Here is a 22,132-nt window from a genome sequence, read left to right on the forward strand (position 1 = left end):
GAAAAACAAATTAAAGCTGTTTCCATATGGCAAATGTAGACCGAAGTAAAGAAATCAATCACACTAACAAAAAAATCTATCAAACAAAAATATACAGAAAACCTAAAAATTTCTTATCAGGTATCCTACATCTTCCTCTCACTGTTAGAAGATTCCACCCTTAATTACTCTTGAAATGAGTTCTGATATGTTTCCTATTGTATGTATCACATTTATTTATGGTTATATAGTAGCATCAGATAAAAATGCTAAGACCAAATGAAAGTACACAAAAGATTTCAAACTGATTGTGTTAATTACATGCTGTAAAAGCTTTAGCTTTCCAAGAAAAAGCAATTTCCAACTTCCAAAACCTTGCTATTATTTTTATAAAATGAAAAATACAAAGAAAATGAAATAAGAAATCTGAAAGTTCCAGTATACTACTTTTGATTAACATTACCTACAATTATAAGACAGTTCATTAAATAGAAAAAAGAGTTTTTTTTACATAAAGCAAGACAGTACAAAAGCACAGCTTTTGTAATTTTGGTAATATTGCAGTTTTACAAACATATTGCATAGTATGTGTAAGAAAATAGTTCCCATCTTTTTTGTATATCTATATACACAAGAAAATCATTAACATGGAGGTTACAAAACAAAAACGGTTAGCAGACCTTTACTGAGTACTGATTGAAACAATATAACACTCAATCTCTGATTGAACTTACATGTGCATTACAGTGAATCAACTGATAACAATTAATAATGTTTATGGTGTTTTGTGTTTTTTAGATTTTTTTTTACTTTTTATTTTTATTTAGACGATTTAGAATCCAAACCAAAAATCCCCGAACATAAAAAAGCCCCCATGGTGTTAGCCACTGAATATCTTAGAACATCCTTCATTACATCCTTCTAGATATTTATGGCTGTATCTTCAGTCCGGACCTACTAGCCCTCTGCATCTAGAATGCTTTGAAGTGAATTCTGTTATCCAGTCAAGCCACTGTTTTGCAAGAGAAACAGTATAACTTCAATTGAAACAAGCAATATCTTGGCTTGTTTTGGAATACATACTCTTTCATTTCCTTAGGAACACTGAAGATACTTGTATGCATGAAAAGTAATGTAATTGCACCACCTGAAAAAAATTAAAATCCTGGAAAAAAGTGAACAATCTACAGCTCAAAATGCTGCACAAATCTAAACTATGTTATAATTTCATGTTGTAATTACAACTTGTCATTTCTTCATTCCAACAGAATTAGTAGAAGCAACAGTGTTATAGTGTTAGAAGTGTCAGTCTTTGGTCTTATCATTTAATGAATGAACTGCAATACAAAACCATACAGCTAACAGTGCTCAGAGGTTGGCTGATGCTTTTATTTTTTTATTTTTTTATTTTTTTTTTAACAAGAAAGAGACAGTATCCTATAATATTATGACACAGATGTTTTTACAGAAGATAAATCTACTGTATCAAATACATGTAGCTAATAAGGTCTTTCCATATATTTCACTGTTGTTATAAGGATAGCGCTGAAGAAGTTAAACAGCTGCAATACCATCTTAGAGGTTTCCATACAAACATTCTAGTACAAAAAGGAGCTTTATTTGATACTGTATTCATATACTATAAAAAACCTCAGAGGAATATTTTAGATGCCTTTTCTTTTTTTTAATCGCACTAACATTAGTGCTTAAGAATATACTAAGATCTTGATTTTTTTCCCTACAATTGTCACAACAGAGTGATTTCTTAGTGGGAAACTCCTGCCTTAACCAGAATAAGTGACATCTCTTTTCTAAAATACACAATCAAAATATTCATTCAGATAAACACTCTACCTAGAGAAGCATTCATTGGGGCTTAATCATAACCTGTCAAATATAAATAGCCAACAAAGGCTGAAGTAATTTGGAGACAGGGCCAAGAATGTATGATGAAGGTGACAAAAAGAATCTGAAAATATCTTGTGGCTTTGTAAAAAAATTACCTCGTCATTATAAAACGATCACTGAAATAGCACAGCTAATGGCTCCATTTTTAAATATATTTACATTAAGATCTTCTAGTTTCCTTCCATCTGAAATGAGATTGTAGAATTATGTCATATTTTGTCATATTTTGGGGGCATACTGTAAGTAGAACTTGGCTATTGAGGTTTTCACTATTGCCAGCTCCAAACATTCAAAACCACTGGGTCTGTTTCTCCTTCCACTCAGGAATGATGCTGCTTACAGATTATTAGCGCTTCAATTTTTTTAGTTCTCTAAATGCATTGAAATAACTTTTCCAATACTCTCTGAAATCATGTGGGCTAGAAATATTCTTTAAAATAAAACCTGAGATTTTCCCTTTCTTACAGTTTGCAGTGGATTTAAAGTAAAACATCAATATTATGATATTCATCAGAATATTAAGACATTATGAGAACTCATTATGCTATTTCATGGGTTGCTGAAGCTCTCAAATACTCTCTACCTTAGAATGAAGGGACTCCAAGCAAGAAAATCCTGATGGTGCAGAGCTATGTGGGATTTACTGGCTTGGTTTTGTTGAGTCCACTGTGCCACCTGCACCTTTGCCCTTACTTTTCTTCATGCAAAGTGGTAAATTATTCCAGCCTTTCTTTTAAAATTAATCTAGTAACAAAAGATATTTTCTCCTACCTGCCTAAGTTTGTGTAAAATTTGTAAAGGTTGGGTCTTTTAATTCAGAGGGCAAAAACCTTTTTCATATGTATTACAGGTGAGTAATCGCACAAGGTAAGGAGCAAACAAATAAGAAACTCTCAGTGGAAAATTGACAAAGTATCAGCAAGCCATCCTGTGGGTTTATTTGAGGAGAGAAACACATCCTAGTCTACTGTGTGCAATTTGTAAGAAGCCATAATTTATTCACCAAATAGATTAGTCACTATAATCTGCTAATCTTTTAGGCTGCCGGTGTATGCTGGTGTGCACAGAAACGAATACATATAGATGTGTCCTCATATAGATCTATATACTTTCCTCCTGAATACTATTTGTCCACATATTCTATTCTTTGTGTGCATTAGAAAAAGACATCTGTTTCCCTACAGTTTTAAGGGCGTATTGTACAGCTACACTTTCTAATGTTTTATTATCAACTTCTTTGTCATATGTATCTCTTTCTGTCCCTCCTACTAAAAATCTTCAGGCTTTTAATATATTTTCTAATATATTTTCTTTCCAAGTAGAATAAAATTCTCAATGAAATAACAAATCAGCTGTTAACAGCCTTATTTTAAAGAGATAAAATAACAAATTAGAAATCTTCATTTAACTGGTAGAAACAGCAAGTGCAGAATTCTTGCTATGGGGGAAATTCACACCTCTGAAGAGGGCCAATGGAAAGGGAAGCACCAGTCAAGCCATGGACATGTCTTGTGCTGGACCTCTGCATAGGAGTGAATTTCACCTGAAGTGAAACCAAAATCAACCTTATTAGGTGGTAATGAAATGCAAAGGTAATCACAGTATTAGTTTGCTCATTTTCGTATTTTTCTCTAAGACAAAAACAACCAAAAAAACCCATGTGTAGAAATACCCACCTTACACTGTCTGCCCTGACTTTAGAGTTACCTTGCAAAAGTCATCATTGCGTTGGTGGTCTTACAATCTGAGGCCTCTAAAGTTTCATGATAGGTGATATAATTTGAAGGACAGAATTAGAAAGCACACTTACCTCATGTAATCAAGCCATCTTCCACAATAGCAAACATTTTTATACTGTTTTACATTCCTGGGTTCTGCAAGTTTCAAGATACTCTTGTTAATCAATGTTATGATAAATTTCCTAGCAGCATACCAAAGCATTTTTTATAAAATTTCAATTACCAACTAAGCCAAACAAGTATGAACATCGATACAAGAAAGAAATCCCATATGCCAAAGAAGAAAGCCAGTAGTGAGATCTGAGTGCAAGTGGGGCTGCATAATTTAAACACAGACCTGATAAAGTTAATGCAATATCAATGTACTTTTTAATACTGAATGTCATTTAATGCGTGTTTTTATATATATTACTGTTTCTTTGAAAACCTTAGCAGCAGATGGTAAACAAAAGAGAATAATAAATGTGAATGTCATACCAGTTGTTAGTGTACTGCTTTTCAGCATTACACATCACATTAATACTGAGGTTTGTACTGTGTTCAAATGGCAGCAGTTAGGTGTAGCTAGAAAATAGACAAGATGTTCCTTTGAATATTTTTCTCTTGGTTTTGCATTTGCCAATTATAAATACCTTGTGAAGAATAATACACTGTTCAACAAACATACCATCAGTATTTCTGTCTTTGCCCTGTTGTTCTTTTCCAGAACCTGTATGCTCTACTTAAAACAATCACTTCACATGCAGTAGCCAACACAAATACTATATAAGGCCATTCAGATCTGACAAAAAAGAGCAGATGCCTTTTTAACTTTGAAAGGTAATATTGCTGAACACTTCCCAAATTTACCTAGTGACGAAACCCTAGACAAAGAATAAGAACACACTTTTAAAGAAAGCAAACTCAGGGAGGGATTCTGTCTCTTTTTGTGTTAAAAACCATTTACTGAATTTAATTGTTTAGTAAAGCAAGCATCACACAATGCTTTAAAATTTTAAAATTCAGGGATAAAAGTTTACATCCAAAAAGATGAATGGAAAATTGTGCTTTCAGACAGTAAAGTTATCATACAGGGGGAACCAATTCATCTCACCATCAGATTCTGGGCAAATTTGTTTATGTAGTGTATATATATATATATATATATATATGTGCAGTTCATATCCAGGTCCTGCAAAAATCTAAAACTATTATGTGCTTCACTTCATGTAGCAAAGGCACCTGTGTTATTCTCCCTTTTGGAAAAAAGGTGATATTATGTCCCAGGTTTCCTGATGAGGAATACATTGATTTCTGAATATCTCACTCCCATCTCTATGTTGAGTGGCAACACAAACCACAAGAGAAGGCAGCGCTGCATTCCTGCTTACACTGGAAGAAGTTGCTCTGCAGGCCGTTTGAAGCGTCAAACTTGTCACAAGGGAAACCGAGCAGAACTGTGAAGCAGAGGGATAGTAACAAAAGGCTATTCTGGTGTGAGGATAAATTGGAGTCATTCTAGCTCCACAAGCAGATGTTGCTACTGGATTGACATGTGGAGCTTGCTCCTGCTGGGGACAGGTAAAGTTTACCATTGGGACAGACGCACAGCTCATAGATAGTCTGGCGAGGAGCTGAAGAGCTGGGTGAGGAGGAGGAGGAGGAAGAAAACGACCCCACTGGTAGATTTCCCAGGCGAATTGTATCTGCGTTTAAAAATATCTACAAGAGGAGGGAAAAAGTAAGAAAGTACATTTTTATTTTTTTTAGCACTATGGCATTTTAAAGTCCCATAGAAATATTTTACTAGAAGCATTAGAAAGATTATTACAAATATTAGCAAAAATATTTTTAGAAATAAACAGCTGTCAACATTTCTGATTTTTCAGCTCTGTGCAGTTGTATACCCACTACTACGCATTACTAAAGTACATGCAATTGCTTCACCCAATAATTTATTCAGATGCAAGAAGCATCATACAAAAACGTTATGACAATATTCTTCATAGAATCATAGAATGGTCTGGGTTAGAAGAGGCATTAAAGATCATCTAGTTCCAAACCCATGGACAGGCACACTTTCCATTAGACCTGGTTGCTCAAAGCCCCATCCAGGGATGGGACTGCCACAACTTTTTCTGAGCAATCTGTTCCAGTATCTCACCACCCCCATGATGAGTATTTTTTTCATAATATCTAATCTAAATCTACCCTCTTTCAATCTGAAGCTGTTACGCCTTGTGCTGTCACTACACACTCTTGTAAAAACATCCCTCTCTTGCTCAGGTTGAATTTTCATTTGTACATTTTAAGATTACAATTTATTCATTCATGGCAATAGCATATCCTTGCTCTAGAAGAATTTGTATTTTAGTAAGTGTGAAGTGATATGAAAGCACATTCCCCAGTGTGCTCCTGTAAGCAGCTGGAAATATATGCTGAACTGTGCTAAAGTGTAGGGGCTTAACAACAGCCACACCCAGAGAATAATTAAGCAAGGGTACAGAGTCATATGCACAAAATAAAGAGCTCATTTGACCTAAATTAAGAGGAGAAAATATTTCAGGTTGAAGTCTTATTAAGAAGGGCATCAATCTATTCACATTTGTTTCTGAACATTGAATATGATTAAAAATATTGGGTGGGTTTTTTTTAATCTCCTTCCTTTGGAAATAAGTCAATATGAAACTGTACATACTGGTAATGTTCACGAATTTCACGAATCTGTATTGAGTTCTGCAATATTTACACTATGCTACATTTTTGAGGTGTTAAATAAACAATGCTATGAAATTTGTAACTAAATCAGGAAACCTTCATGTCTTTCGCTGGCACAAACCCATGAGTCTCCAGCTGCTTAGAATTTATTTTTTATTTATGGAAGGAGTAAACAAGAGACAAAGTAAGACATTTATTACCTCAGGTGCAGACTAGAAACTTCTAGCAGACAGGTAACAAATCAAAATGGCTTTAAGCCCTGCAGATAACCGTGTGAAGCTTAGGAAAAGGTGAGTTCCTTAAATACTTGCTAGTATTATTTCATAAGGTATTGAAAATCAAGAAAGCCAGCTTGACACCATTTTATCACAGTGTTGGCAGCACATGTAAAGAACCTGTGGAGATGTGGCAAGTACTGCATTTTTCTACACGAGACAAGTATTATTTTATGATAAAATCTTCAGTGTGTGGCAGAAAAGCAGCACAGAAGCACAACTCAGCTCCTGCTGGATAGAACTAAAAGAGCAGGCTGGGAAAAAAATTAAAGCTGCTGAAAAAACTCCCGTACAAGGATTGATGCACTGTCATGTTACCATTCACAGCATAAGCATTGTACATGACCGGGATCATCAAAGGAGATACAGGCTTAAAGCAGTTCCAAACAATACAACACCCCCCATCACTGTGAGTTCTCCAGCTCCAGAGTAAAACACTGTAATAGGTGGAAATTTACACTAAAGGGACGCAAAGGGAAAATCTCAGAGGCACAGGTGACAGCTTCATGGTACACTGCCAGTTTAATTCACATCCTGACTGATAGAGAAATTTATTACAAAACTGAAATACAGCAAATTATCTTTTTTTTCTGTAATTTATATGACAAAGGAAAGATTCATTTACACATGCATACACACATTGCTGCTTTATAACTCCAGTATCATAGACCTGAAATAATTAGGAGTCAAAACCTCTTTAGGAATAATTTAGATGGAAGAAATGCAGATGGTGTTGGGAACAATTTAATAATATTCTGCTAGAATATTAACCGAAATAGAAGATTATGCATGTAAAATATTCAGTTCAGCTGGAATAAATGTGGAAGTAACTATAGCAAGCATAACAAGAAAATAAAATAAGATGTGGGGAAAAAAAGAATTTTATAGCAAACTAGAAGCTAGAAATTGGTAAAATGGAAGGAAACAGGACAAAATTGTCAAATCAGTGCAGTGATGAGTAATAAAAAGTGTTCTTTCACTTCTCAGATCAAGAATAAAAGAAATGTTAACAAGTCCACTATTAATGTAGCAATGGTGGAGTTATCAATAACTTTGCATAAAATCCAGTGGCATTCAAATGTGTAAGTTCTATGTAAGTCTATCTTTTTTAATGAATAGTTGCCAGCATAGTTCTGTACTTGGAGAAAGATCAAGTGTTGATGTCAGAACATGACTGTGATAAAATATTTTCAATTTTGACAGTTACTCATCAGGATATTTAATAGGAGCCAGTAATGTCATATACTTTTAATCAGCAGCTCCTAATAACTTTTAACAAATAGATCTAAAAAAAATTCCGAATAGCCTTTGGGACTTTCAATACTGATTTTAAAGTCCTGATATAGCATCCAAGAAGAAAAGACTACATTTATACTTTTGTTTAAAAAAATGGAAGCAGTAGATATTAGAATATTATATATGTGACAATAAAAGGCTCTTCAGTGTACACTATCTACATGTAAGAAAATCCAAAAATGACATAAGATTACTTGTAGTTTTGACAGAGTGTGTGAAGGGCCATTTTAACAGCTTAGCTACAGAGGTGATTGGGAAGGATCATGAGAAATCTGTAAATCAAAAATTGAATGAGTTCTACAAGACATGTCTTGATTCAAGCAAGAATTAGCTCAAAAAATAAGAGGGAATATGTGTCAGAATCAGTCTAGATTAAAATCTCTTTATTATCTTTTGTTTTTAGGAGCTCAATATTTTTACGGTTGTTTACATCAGGACACCTGCACTTCTGCAGCCCCTCATTGCAGATGTTCTGTAGTGTAGTGCTCTAACACTCTAATCCGGTGACCTTACTCCAGAGTGCATTACAATACAATGTAGCTCAGTTATTTTGCTCATTAAATTAAATGATCTTTATAAGCGCAGCTGTGCATGGTTTGCAACTGGTGCTTTCAAATGTCATGCTGTGATGTAACTCAATCCAGGTTTTTCTGGTGTCATCATCCTGAACAGTTGCTAAAAGGTCCTGTCCCAGCATACATCTCGGAATATCTGGTGGGCAGTGTGTATACCAGGGTATAGTGTCCTGAGAAAAATTTAAGTGGTTTCTTGTGAAGGTGTATTTGCTGTGATAAGTCTAACAAGCTCTATGTATGCCTTTGCAGAATTGGGAAGGCTGAGCAAATTAAATAGACTCCTATAAATCCCTGGGGAAGCCTGAGATGAAGAGAATTGATAAAGATAGCTTAAAGACAGCATTAAAATCTACTCTGTACATAGGCTGTCAAGGCTATAAATAAAGACTAAATTTAGAGATGCAACATTGCTATCTATTACTTAAGCAGGTGTCTAACACATTATCAAGATAGCCTTAATATGTAAGGAATTTCAGAGGAACATAGTCAATGTTTGAAAGTATACCTTCTCCCCTCCTACAATCTGCTAAACCTGAAATTCATGCCTGGAAAGTCATGTTTAAAGAGAAAGGAAGAAATGACAAGACAAAAACTGAACAGTATTATGTTCCCAGGGAACACTGTTGCTAGATGACAGGAGTTACTGGAAGTTCCTATTACACCCAGTCTTTCTCTCACCTTTTGTGTGGTGAAAGGTTCAAGATAAGCCATTATCATATTCATCAAGGCCATGAGACAGTCATGCACTTTCTGAAAATCTCATACCTCAGAAGATAAATAGGCAAGAATAAACCCACAACTTTTATCCATTCTTGAGACATTGTAGGAGACTGACTGACAGCTTACAAAATGGATAAGGCAGCATCTACTCAGAAATGCTATTTGAGAGCAGAGCACTGAGCAGCATCATTCCCTCAAAATACTTAGGGTTTAGATCACTACTTTGTCTTGTGCATCTTAGTGCTGAGAAAAATAAATTAGTACTATAATAGTTGAAAGTAGAAATGATTTCTGACTAACTAAAGTAGCAAACTGATTCAACTTGTAGGGCATGTGATAGGAATAAAAAGAATTTACGTTTTACACACATTTTTGCTAACAGAGATCTGCAAGTCATCTGTTCAACAGACTGTGTTAACCTGCACAGTGAGAGGAAGATAAACCAAAATATAGATTATCTACAAACCAACAACTTTCAGTGAGAAAGATATAGTCATGGGGTAAAAGATTAAAGATTCCTACAAGCCATTTCATACAAAGATACAAACCTGCCATATATAAAAGTTCTCCACTAGGTCCTTGACTAAGTCTTCTCAAGAGAGGAGATAACAGGCTAAGCTAATAAAGCCAAACAGAAAAGTTAGGAGTTATAAATATTGAAGAATTTTCTGTATTATGTACAGTTTGATTAGACAGGTAATTCTACAGAGCTGCAAAGGCATCTTTCAGGGCTGCTGTAGTTAAGAAATGGCAGAAAACTCGAAAAAAATGTCAAAGAAAAGAAGGACAGTTAAAAGGTTGGTGAGAAGACAGTGCAATGACATCTCACTAAATAAACCTTTTGAATTTCCTTATGGTCTTCTGAAGTAACCTGAATTATAACAACACAAGATTTTGGCCAGTCTTTTTGCTCTTTTGCAGATGCTATCAGAAGCATACATACAAAAAGGATTATATAGATTTGGTCATTAGACTCAACTATGTAATTTTCATATGCAGAAATTTTTTGACTCTTCTGTCCCAAAGTGGTGTTCATGAAAGTCATGATTCATTTTAAGTACACATTTTTTGAAATTCATGTTAAATAAGTATAAGCATATATTGTAAATTCTGAGTTATAACCCCAGTGCAATTTAGATTGGTGGCTACTGAAGCAAAAACTTTCTGGTGTGTTTATTCTTTCTGTTAATGACAGCATTTTCAGGGAAGATCAAACTGGGGGTGCTGTGGATGTTGACCAGTAGAAGCTTACAAGCTCCGATGCTTATTGAATGCCAGTGGTAGTCTTGTACACAAAAATTTCTAGAAGCAAATTCTCCATTATATTAGAAGTCTTTGCAAATTCATTCTATCAAAGGACAGATGCGAAATCTTTTTGGTTTATGTAACCAATGCAGAAAGGGAAATGCATTTGGAATATTTGTACTTAATCTACTGAATACAAAAATTAATTAATTACACTTGAAATCAGAACTAGATTAAAATATGATGTTAATGGAAATATATTAACATTATAAATTATTTATTGTCAGTTCTTTTTAACCTTAAAATAAAATGGTTTATGGTGTCAAAAAGCTCTTCAAAATTTGCCCATGAACAGTTCAAAGATGGCTGATGTTAAAACACTGCTTTTATAGTTTGGGAACACTGTATTTTGTTGCAGACTTCTACACTAAAGTGTATTTTGCTGCAAATTAACTCACACATTAATAAGAGTTTTAAGTGAAAAGGAAATGTTTTGTTAAAAAGTGACATAGTATTATAATAATTTTAAATACATGTCAAAACATCTTAATTGAATTTTTGAAACCAATAATTAAAAAAATATATAAAAATTCCACTTCATTCCCACTAATCCCTTCCCTTTCCTCCCAGACAACAGTGACAAGTCAACTGGTTAATACCATGAAAAAAGACTATGAAAACAAAATGCAGCACACATTGGTTAGACAATTTTTAGTGAATAAATAGTTAGTGTCTGAGCTTTAGAGCCTGCCATTGCTTTTTTCACTTCATGCGTGTCAAATTTTTTTTTGCAAACGTTTAGTCTCAGACAAGCATAATTCAGACAAATTGAACTAATCTACCAAATGTTGCCTTTGATCAGCCGTTCCTCCATAGTGATGGCAAGCAGCTTGCAGAACAAGGTAATTCCATTTCAGTTTATTCAGCTAATTAAAAAATTCCTCTTTTTCTTTTTTCTTTTTTCTATTTCAGAGCATAAAACCCACCAAAACCAAAGCTAAAAAGGAGCTGCTGGTTGGGCTTACAAGTGAAGATTACTCCAGTTTTATTAAGTATTAATCTTTGTGCTAAAGACACCTCCTGGACTTAGAAGGAGGACCAGATAGGATTATAGAACAAATGTTAGCACTATATGCATTTGTTTGCCTCTACAAAATAATCTTGGGTACACACTTCATAAACTGTGTTGTGCTAAAATGGTAAATATAAACTAGGCTTCTTGTCTGCTACACTGATTTTAAATAAAATGTCTGTTAAAGATTATTGCTCATTTTTAATGTGACAGCTATAGGCCTTACCAAGAGATCAGGCTCATTATGCAGGAAACAACCAAATACAGTCTACAAACAGTGTTATGAAGGCATGTAATTTGACAAGGAAATACAAGGGGATAAAGACATAAATAGGAAAAAGGTCAGACAGGGTGACTAATACGAATATAGTTGTAAAAATTAGAAGCTTCTGTGTACTTTTCCCCTTTTGATTTACTTGGACTTTGATAGTCAACAGGATGCAATGCAAGTGTAGACTCCAGCTTCCATAGAAGCTGCTTGCAAAAATACATAGCAGCTGCACAAGACTTGTAAGATCTGAGGCTAGTTAGCAGTCTTCTTCTTAAGAGAGTGATGTATTGTCAAAACCATTAAAATTAGTTGTTAGGTGAATGAGTGGACAATATCAACTAAGCAAATCCTTTAAGCTTGTTATATAATGTTTCAGGTTAAATCCTAACATGTTTTTATGCCTAACAAAATTTAGTACCTACAGAATTTGAAATTGATCTGTACATCTGAATTATGTTCACATGTGAAAGAAGCAGCTGTCAAATAGTAGTCATTGTGCTGAATTTCCAGAGAAGAAATGTTCTTTTTCTTGTTACGTGACCAATAAATTAAGCTACTGCCTGAAGCTTCACATTTCATTTTCTTTGTAAATGATTGCTGCTTTAAACCATTGGTTATGGTTTATTTATAGAATAATACATAGTTCACAATTAAATACCAAGCTATAATTGAATCAAAGGATTCTGCTGATGCTTCGACTCACAAGAGTACAGTTCAAGAGCTTTATAAAGGGCATCAGAATCTAAGTAAATTACAGCCCCCAGTATTCGGTCTGGGATCATACATTATAATGTGTAATAGGGGTAAAAGGATTATTATAATACTGTAGTAAATAAAATGTATAAAACAGCAGAATTCAGAATGCTTGCAGAAGCATTTAGTTTATGATGTGGGAGGCTAGAGATTATACTGCATGAGAAATAAGGCTAGAGGAAAAGTATTTCATAAACACATTTATTTTCTTTGTATTCTGAAATTATTCTAAAATAAAAGGAAAATTCATGTTTCATATATTAATGCACAGTAAATTCATAATGTTCTGCTACATGGTTATAGCTGATTGCAAATGATACATAGCTATTTCCTGTCACAAGGGATCAATAATTATATTATATAGTAATTCTCATATTTGTGATTTTTTTGAATAAAATTAGAAACATTGAAAAGTTAAATTTAGTTAACTACAACCAGTGTGAGAATAATATAAAAAACCCTGTATTTTTCTAGGACAAAAAAAAGTTCATAGATCCAATTCACAAAAGAAATATTCTTTATTCTTGCAAGAAACCTGACTGATAAAGCATACATTTTTAGGTCCAAATGAGGATTAGTTCTGACCTAGATACTTTGTTTTGGTTTGGAAGGTGCTTTCTTAAAAATGATAAACACTTTACACTTTTTTCTACACTGTCTGCTAATTTGTGGTGTATCTTTAGCACTGTAAGCAAGGACACCAATCGATATTTTGTTATGTAGACATTTAATCCATCAGATGTTTACCCCCATTACTCACACCAAGCTGCAATTAGCCCTGGAAGTCCCTAATGTGGCCACAGTAGCTTTGCACTACCTGTAATGTTGTGGAAGCTCATCATATGCCTTCCACAGGGTTTCTGCATTTTCCTCTGACTCTCTTCAGTGTAAGAAATAAAACAGTGGGCTATAAATGCATTGGTCTAATCTCAGGATGGAATTTTTCAGTGGATTTAGAGTACAGCTCTTTACAGATCTTCCTGGAATTGCAAGTATCCAAGAGTAAATTAGACACTTCGAACATTGTTGAATGTATGTTTACAGAACAGCCCTTTGGGAAGAGTGGGGAAAGGTCGGTAGCTTGTTTTCTGATACCTACCAATCTAACATATAATGTGCAAAATCACATATGTGCAAAGTCTTACTTGCCACATATGGGAATATAGTGATTTTTCATATGAACTTCAGGAAAGTCTGCTTCACACTGGCAATTTTTTTCCTACAAAGCATTTAATACTGAACTGATTTTCAATTCTGAATAATACATATGTAGTCATTATAACTTCTCTTGGGTTCCCATTTTCAAAGTTCAAGTGAGGTTACAGCATATTATTTCCAAAACTATCTTTTAAATAAGTTGTAGTAATTACTTAAGAAAATTAGAAGTCATGCAATAAACTCACAGTGTTGATATAAACAAAAAAAGCCCGATGAATATGCAGATTAAATATTTGTACAAAGCACCACAGAGATGGATGACACTTAACCAAGACATAGATGCAATGCTGCTTTAGGGAGGGCATTGAGAAAAGGTAGCAGTCTTCCTGTTGGTTTCGTTTTCTTCTTTTAAATTTTTTCATTTGAATATTACTTGACTCTAGCAATATCATGAAGGGAAAGAATAAAGAAATATATAGCAGGTGGAAAATTTATGTTAATAAATGCAGGAAACATAGTAGACTGGGCCAGGTAGGAATTTATGGATGTGAAGCAGGAAAGGTTACAACCAGCTGTAGTCCCTGCAATAAATATGCCCACAGAAAGGACAAGGGTGAGAGAGGATAGTATTTACTATTCAAAGAGGATTATATTGTCCTTATTGTTACCTTGGCAACTTTAGGCAACAGTAACAAAGACTTCATATTTAGAGAGGTGGTAATTAAACAGGAGAGATTGAGAGAAGAGCTGCTGGCTTTTGGAGAAACTCAGAAACAAGATGGGGCATGTGGTATATAAATATTAGAGGCTCTGAATTAGGAAAATATTCTGCTTTAATTATGCGGGATTCATACTTACATCAATAGAAAAATGTTAGCAAAATAGGCCTTTGATTCAGTGTATTGGCCAAAAATGTTTCCATCAGCATTGTAATGCAAAGAGTGTGTATTGCAGGGGATTATCTGATGAAGATGTCAGTGAGGGTTTTGTTTGTTGTGCTTATTTGAATAGCTTGTAAAGTATTTGGGAACATTTGGTAGAAACTAAAAATTACAAACAGAAAATGCAAAAAATTTCTGAAGAGCTCTATTCCCAATTCGATATTTAAAATAAAAATAATTTTACCAAAAATGCTGTAAACTGGCAAATCCTACAACAGTTTGAAAATATATCCATTTCTCCAAAGAGTCTAGTAGAAATCTGAGAGCCTTTAATACCTTTGCATGACTTTTTTTTTTCATGTTATGTCATTTTAAGGACTGAAGACTGAAAGACTCTCATATCAGAAATCTTTCATGTGTTTTTGCAATACATGGACTGCCAACCAAACCAGTGACCCAATTAAAAATTATTTTAATAAGTTTGCACAGGTGTACACATACAGAATCTATACAAAATCTTTTGATGTCAAGCTGACCACTAACACAAGACACTGACAAAACAGTACAGAGAACATATCATTGAAGAACTGTTTCTCTTACAGAGATGGTCAACAGTTTCAGGAAACAGAACACATGTAGAGCAAATCATAGAATAGTTAGGGTTGGAAAGGACCTTAAGATCATCTAGTTCCAACCCCCCTGCCATGGACAGGGACACCTTACACTAAGTCATATCACCCAAGGCTCTGTCCAACCCGGCCTTGAACACTGCCAGGGATGGAGCATTCACAACTTCCTTGGGCAACCCATTCCAGTGCCTCACCACCCTTACAGTAAAGAACTTCTTCCTTACATCCAATCTAAAATTCCCCTGTTTAAGTTTTAACCCGTTACCCCTTGTCCTATCCCTACAGTCCCTAATGAAGAGCCCCTCCCCAGCATCCCTATAGGCCCCCTTCAGATACTGGAAGGTTGCTATGAGGTCTCTGTGCAGCCTTCTCTTCTCCAGGCTGAACAGCAGCAAGTTTCTCAGCCTGTCTTCATGCAGGAGGTGCTCCTGTCCCCTGATCATCGCACGTTCGGGTTCTTAAGATGGTCTCGAACCAGATCCTCTCTTACAGTGGGCCTAAGGTCTCCATTCTCACAGTCCCTCTGTCTGCCTTCCAAGACTTGGGTGGTGTGGTCAGAGCATTTGCTGAGGCAAAGAAGTCATTAAGTACCTCAGGCTTCTCCAAATCCAGGGTAGCCAGCTCTCCTGACAGCTTCCAGAGAGGGCCCACATTGTTCCTAGTCTAACTTTTATTTGCAATGTACCTATAGAATCACTTCCTGTTATCTTTCACATCCCTAACCAAGTTGAATTCTAACTGGGCCTTAATTCATTAAACCTCTTCATGGTTTAATGAAGTATTCACCCAAATTAGTCCAAAAGTCTCTCAGTTTGTTAGATTCATAATAATTTTTTACCACCATCACTATTTTCATCTAACATTTTCAGTGTGAATAAAACTTAGTAATTCAAATATTTGCAAAAAGCAAATGAGAATTAATAATTGAGCAAGCTATACCAATATTACTTTAACATAGGCAAATGGAGAACTCTTCTTGTGATGTTTACCTTGCTACTGAACAAATTGTCCTCACATTTCTTGCATTACGCCTGGCAGAGCTACAGAACACTGGCAGAACTTACCTCCCCTTCTGTAGACTGTAAGTGAAGTTCTTTCCTACAGGTAGCCTTTAAGTCTCCTGCAGCTGCATTGACCTGCACTCCCCTGGGTGCTTCCATCACCAAAGATCTAGTAGGAGATTCAAGTCTGAAACACAAAAGCAATCACTAAAAAAAAAAGCACTGAATCAAGGCACCAAAACCCACCCAGCCCCAAAACCCACACTGCATGTAGAAATGAATGCATTTTGAGAGGTATAGAAGTAAAAATGTGTGTGATTCTTGCACTACACTTTATGATCTGTAGAAAGAAAAATTTAAGTACCTGTTTAAATCTATTCCTATTTAAGACAACATTTAGGCATACACTGATATAAGATCGCCTGCTTAGTGATGCTTTCCAGCATTAGCACCTAATTTACTTAACTATATTAATACTAAAATATAGGTACTTAAGAATCCACACGTTTCCATGAGTGTTTCTGTAGAGACAAGTTAATAACTAAAGTCTGCTTAGTGTCTGGTAAGAAATGTCAACTAAATAACAGGAAAACAAAACACTTAAATGTTTTAAGCAATGATGTAAAACTGATTAGAAATACTCTGCCTTCACTGGTTCATTTATATTTTGGAGTAGGTGTAGCAGCATTATGTATGAGGAAGAGAAGAAAAGAGGTTCTGTTATGTCTCTATTATCATGGGGGTTTTGCATGCTTTTTCTGTTCTGCAAAATACTTGTTCACCTCTTTAACCCTGTTATAATAGTGTTATGACACATATCATTGGGTCTTGGTATCTGTCCTCAAAACAACTACTGTTCCTCTACTGTCAGTCTTTACATTTCTCTCTACTGTGTACCTGAGATCCTCCATCACCCTTAATGCGAACTATAATACTATCTTAAATATAGGATCCCACAGTACTGTGCTGGTTTCTCTTAAAAGGGAAGTACTAATGCAAAGATTTCATAGAAGTCTAGCTCACAGACTGACTAGGAAAGATGATTGGATGAAAGTCGTATTGAACTAAGAAACAAAAATTTGGATTCCAGTTGTGTTCAGCTGTAGACTTACTGTATAGGTCCATTAAGAGGGTGACAAATCATTTAATCCATTTATATCCCAAAAATATAACGACAGAACACAGTTCCGCTTTACCTGAACAAAGCCTTTTTGTAAGATGAAATGTATTAATGACAGAAATATCTAGAATGAGTAGCTTGAAGCAAATACTGTATTTCCCTCTTCAACAAAATGTATTTTGAATGTTAGGTAACATCCATCCAAAAATATAATGAGGTACTAGATATATAAAGGAAAGAGTAGATTGACAAAGAATTTGCTACAGAAAAGCCAAATGAAAGGTCTGTCAAGCAACGGAACAAGAGAATTTTAGTGTATTCAACAACTGAATATTTTAAATGTACAGAATAGTGATGGATTATAGTTTTGAAACCAAAATGCTACATTTGCACACACAGTAAGGCGCTGAGATGATGTCTGTAAAATATTTCTGTTTGTTACATGTCACTGAAACTCAGGAGTGGAAGGAAAGAAAATGTATCTGTACCTAAACAGTCCAAGAGAACAAAAAAGGAAAGCAGTTATTTGGTAACACAAATGGAACTATTAAAAGCAGGTGTCCAGATAGAGTAAAACAGCTACCTATATAAAAAAAGCATGTGATGCATACAGATAGGAGCAGTAGAAAAATATCTGTATTTCTGTTAGTGCTAAGCCATTTTCTGTTTTTTTTTTTTTCTTTCTTTTTTTTCTTTTTTGACACTCTATAGGGAGAAGTTAATAGAAGGTTTTGCAGTTCTTTGTACCAGGAAGAATCTAAGTATCATGAATTATTTAATCATGTACATCACTGTTTTTCAGGTGGTGGTTTGTGAACTTCTGATGGCTATAAGATAGCAGAAAAAGAGGTTCCAAACCCTTTAGAAACAATATAAACTATAAAATTTAGAAATCAGATTTTTGAAAGTGCTGTTGCCTTAAAAAGGTTTTACCTTGAACTTAAAATGAAACTGATATGTATAAATACTAAATGATTATATGCTGCCACTCCATATTTTTCAGCAGCATATTTTTTGCAATTTATAAGCTTCTTTCCAGGAATATTAATATTTCCTAGTGCTTTCAGCTGCCATTTCATAATCATGAAGACAAAAGTGCTCTTAACTACATTTATTGCATTGAATTTATAGGTATCAGCAAAGTCACAAATATTTCTGGTTTCCTAACATCAAAACCACTCTCAGACCTGACTGAAATTTTTCAACAGGTGGACAATAAAAATCTATTTAGGAATATGTTTCAAGAAACTATGATTTTGTTTGAGGAATAAACTTTCTTCTTTCTCCTGAAACATATGAGAGCTTGTAGCTTGAAGTTGTTTTTTCTGGTGTCATCACTGTTTTTCATGAACATTAAATGATTTCCAGTTTGTCTGGAAGTCTAAAATAAAAGACATTTGGGCAGTTAATTTCTGAACTTGAGACGTTAATAGCAGCCTTCTACGCATTATGGAGAAGAAAATTCTTTTTGAGACCACAGATCTTTTTCGCAGTTTCCTGAAATCAAATAATGTGGTAGAAATGTTAATGAAGGGCTGATTATTAGCCACCCATCAACAAGTAAAAGTGAATGACTAAATCTGTTTGACAGTTACTAACTTACTTTTCTTAATATTATTCTTGGGATGATCTACATCTGAAAAATTACTTAGCTGCACAATCTGCAGGATGCTACTGGAAATGCAAAGTCTATACACACAGAAAGATTATATCCTTAATGTCTTGAAATAAATTAGGTTTGATATGCAGTTGGTTTATAATAGTTCTTGTCGTATTTCTGAAAGCTTTAATCTCTACTATAAACTTATTGTAACACTCCACATTGTAATACTCATTCCTCCAAGGAAAAATGAATTACTACAATAGCTTATCAAGAATCTGCTTTCCTTTCAGATCTACTGATGACCTGTCACAATGTCATTTGCATCTATGAATACTATTCATACAATTTATTTTTTATTTCCCAAACAATAAATGGCTGTGATGGAGAAGGTAACTACTGCTATTATTATACAGAAACTACAACACTGAAGGAAAGACAAAGAAGCTTTTAAAATGAGGTTTTCAAATAACATAGTCTGTCAATTAACTGTAGGTGATGCAGACAGATGATTTATCCAGAGCTGAGAAGGTCTTTTTCTCTTCTTAATTATCAATGGTTAATTTGTAAAAAAAGATAAATTTCAGAGGATCAAAGCTATGTGACTTTGAGCTGAATTCATTAAAGAGTTATTGCTAAAAAAGCCAACTTTTCAAATCTCTTCAATATGTTCCTTTGAAGGTATTAACATATTTCTCATTAGAAATGCAGAAACATTTATTTTTCATTCAGTATTTCCTGTTTACAAGCTGACCTAGATTGTATTAGAGGAAAATAATTTTAAAAATATGAACCAAAAGATTTAATTTGCGGTTTTAAGAAATATTTCAGGTTTACCTCTTGTATATCCCTCATATTCACATGGGACATGATTTATCTATGTTAATTTTGCTCTGTTAGCTAGCAGAAGGTATTTCTTAAAAGAGAAGGAAATAGAAAATTTCCCTGTTCAGATGTGAATAATTTATTTGTTTCTTGTCTATTTAAGCAGTGGATCCAATGCATGCTACTTAGTAAAATGGCTAATATGAACCTCCACCACTTTGGAATTGGTATTCAAAATGAGATTAAAAAATAGGCTGTCAACTAGAGATTGCACATGAAAAGCAGGTACTCATTTCCCTTTTACTGGCACCTTTACAGCTGGGGGTCAAGAAATACTTCAAAGTATTTAAGTTTTATATATGATGGCCTTGCTAACGTACATTGCTGTGGCTTTTTTTCAGTCAGCATAGAAATCCTGTTTTTTAAAAAGGGTTTTGCAAACATAAAACCAGTGGAAAACCTACACATTAATTTGGTCACCTTTTTGTAGATTTCAATAGACTAAAATAATTGCGACATCAATCATGCTGCCTGTAGCAGAAGAGGTGTGGCAGACTGAGGCTGCAGAGATGTAAGATGCACAAGGAAAAAGGAAGGCAAATAGTTTCTGCAAGCCTCGCTTTTCCCTGCTTCCTACTTCTTGCTTTTAAACAAGCCCCCCCAAACCCAAAAACCCATAGAAAGTAGCGCTTTTCTCTTCCACGAGTGAACAAACCATTTTGTTCCAAATTTGAATTAAGATTATTTGCAAAATATAATTTTGAAAACGTTGTTTTACAGAAACACCAACAATTTTAAAAATACATTCTTTCCATTTCTATGATTATGAAAAGAACAGCTGGCTGTCCTGACACTCGAGAAAACTGATTTCAAGAGTCCTCCACTGAGACTGAGAGTCCTTTAAGGAGTCCCCTGAACACTAATGGTGCTTGATAAAATTAGGGGTTCCATTTCATCCATTTCCTGGAAATCAGTCTGCAAACTTCAGTGGTATTCATAAATAGCCAAGTAATTTTATGATCACAGTGACAAATACACCTGGAAGCCTTTTTTAAGATTTTATAACTATTTAAAGAGAGGATTCTTTATTAGCTGCATGTGACATCACAATGGGAATGCTCTGAATATAAAATTGCTAGTCACTTATTTTTAACTCATTACTTATACTATTTACAAGATTATACGTTCACTTTTGAACATATAAAGTGACTAAAAATATCATTTTGGCACATGTAAATGTATCAAAATGTGTACCTTTTTGAGATACATATGAATCATTGCCAGAATAGTTATTTCTCCTGAAGCTTGCAGCATTCTAATGCTTGTTGCATTAATCAAATGCTTATATTTTCAGGATGATTTTTTTTTTAATGAACTGCATATATAAATGTGCAGGCCTCATGGATCCTTAGTATTGCCACTGATCAACAACTATTCTTCATTAAGAAATAAATTCTTATATGTTCATGTGAAGCTCTCTTTGATTTATGTGGGAACCTAAACTTTAAGGGAACAATTTGTCACTATTTTGTGACTTCATGACGTGAGTCTTAAGTTAGAAAAAGTTAAATAGATATCTTAAGGAAAAAGTAATAGCCTAAATGAGTAAATATTAACATGATTTTGTTTTCCCAATGTTCAATTTGGCAACTCATGGACAGTAAATTTAAATAGGACAATTTGTTGACTTAAATCAGAACTGAAGATTGGGATTCTCTATACCCTTTCATGTTATGTCTGTGCTCTGTGCGTCACTGACGTCGGCATGTGTCAGCATGCCTTTACTGTAACTCCTGAAATTCTCATTAACCCAGAAATCACCAGACTGGGCTCAAATCTGAGTTCTAATTGTCTTGTACTTTCAGTTCAATGGGTCTGCATTATCATGACAACGCCTGAAACCACTGAATATTTTGATGTTATTTGACATAGACGATAAATCAGAAAAACAATTTCCCCAAATAGGGAAATTGAGCATCTCTTATGAGAATATTAAAAAATATTAGTCACCGAGGGGGAAAAAGTAAGGAATAGAGTGTCATCAAAGAATTTTTCAGTGATGTTAATAAAGCACTTGGAAAAGTGAAGAAACATCAAGGAAAGGTGAGGAGTGCTGGAGAGATCAAGTATTTAAAGCAAGAGCTTAGCAAAATAAGCAGATTGTATGAGGAAAATTAGAGAGAACTTAATGTCTGGTTGTTTCTTAGAGTGGGTGAGGACACAGCCAGAATAGCTAAACACAGGGAAACTACAAAAATAAATAAATTTTAAAAAATTAAGAACATAAACCAAGGCCTAACTGGAATCTCAGGTAGCAAGAATTCATGCATTATGGAATGTAAAGTCCACTAAAACTCAAACTTTTGTGAATCAAAAAACTTAGTAGAA

At 34.4% G+C, this 22,132-nt stretch overlaps 1 protein-coding gene across 3 annotated transcripts in view; it reads right to left on the minus strand.

Annotated features, from left to right (window-relative positions):
• Positions 1 to 1,350: 1,350 nt before the first annotated feature.
• The window catches only part of SGCZ (sarcoglycan zeta), a 438,735-nt gene continuing 417,953 nt past the window's right edge, over positions 1,351 to 22,132 (minus strand). The window contains exons 7-10 of one of the 3 annotated variants that reach the window (XM_057420312.1): positions 16,263 to 16,386; positions 5,198 to 5,327; positions 4,997 to 5,062; positions 1,351 to 3,761 (exon numbers count right to left, since the gene is read on the minus strand). In XM_057420312.1, the coding sequence (XP_057276295.1) occupies positions 3,760 to 3,761; positions 4,997 to 5,062; positions 5,198 to 5,327; positions 16,263 to 16,386 (322 nt within the window). In that variant the 3' untranslated portion in view covers positions 1,351 to 3,759. Of the gene's footprint in view, positions 5,328 to 16,262; positions 16,387 to 22,132 lie in introns of all 3 variants that reach the window. The other 2 variants (XM_057420309.1, XM_057420310.1) reach the window with 2 other exon arrangements.

The sequence above is a fragment of the Pezoporus wallicus genome, unplaced genomic scaffold, assembly GCF_028554395.1.
Source record: "Pezoporus wallicus isolate ANWC-B61680 ecotype Strahan unplaced genomic scaffold, APGP_CSIRO_Pwel_v1 contig_5552, whole genome shotgun sequence".
Lineage (NCBI taxonomy): Eukaryota > Metazoa > Chordata > Aves > Psittaciformes > Psittacidae > Pezoporus > Pezoporus wallicus.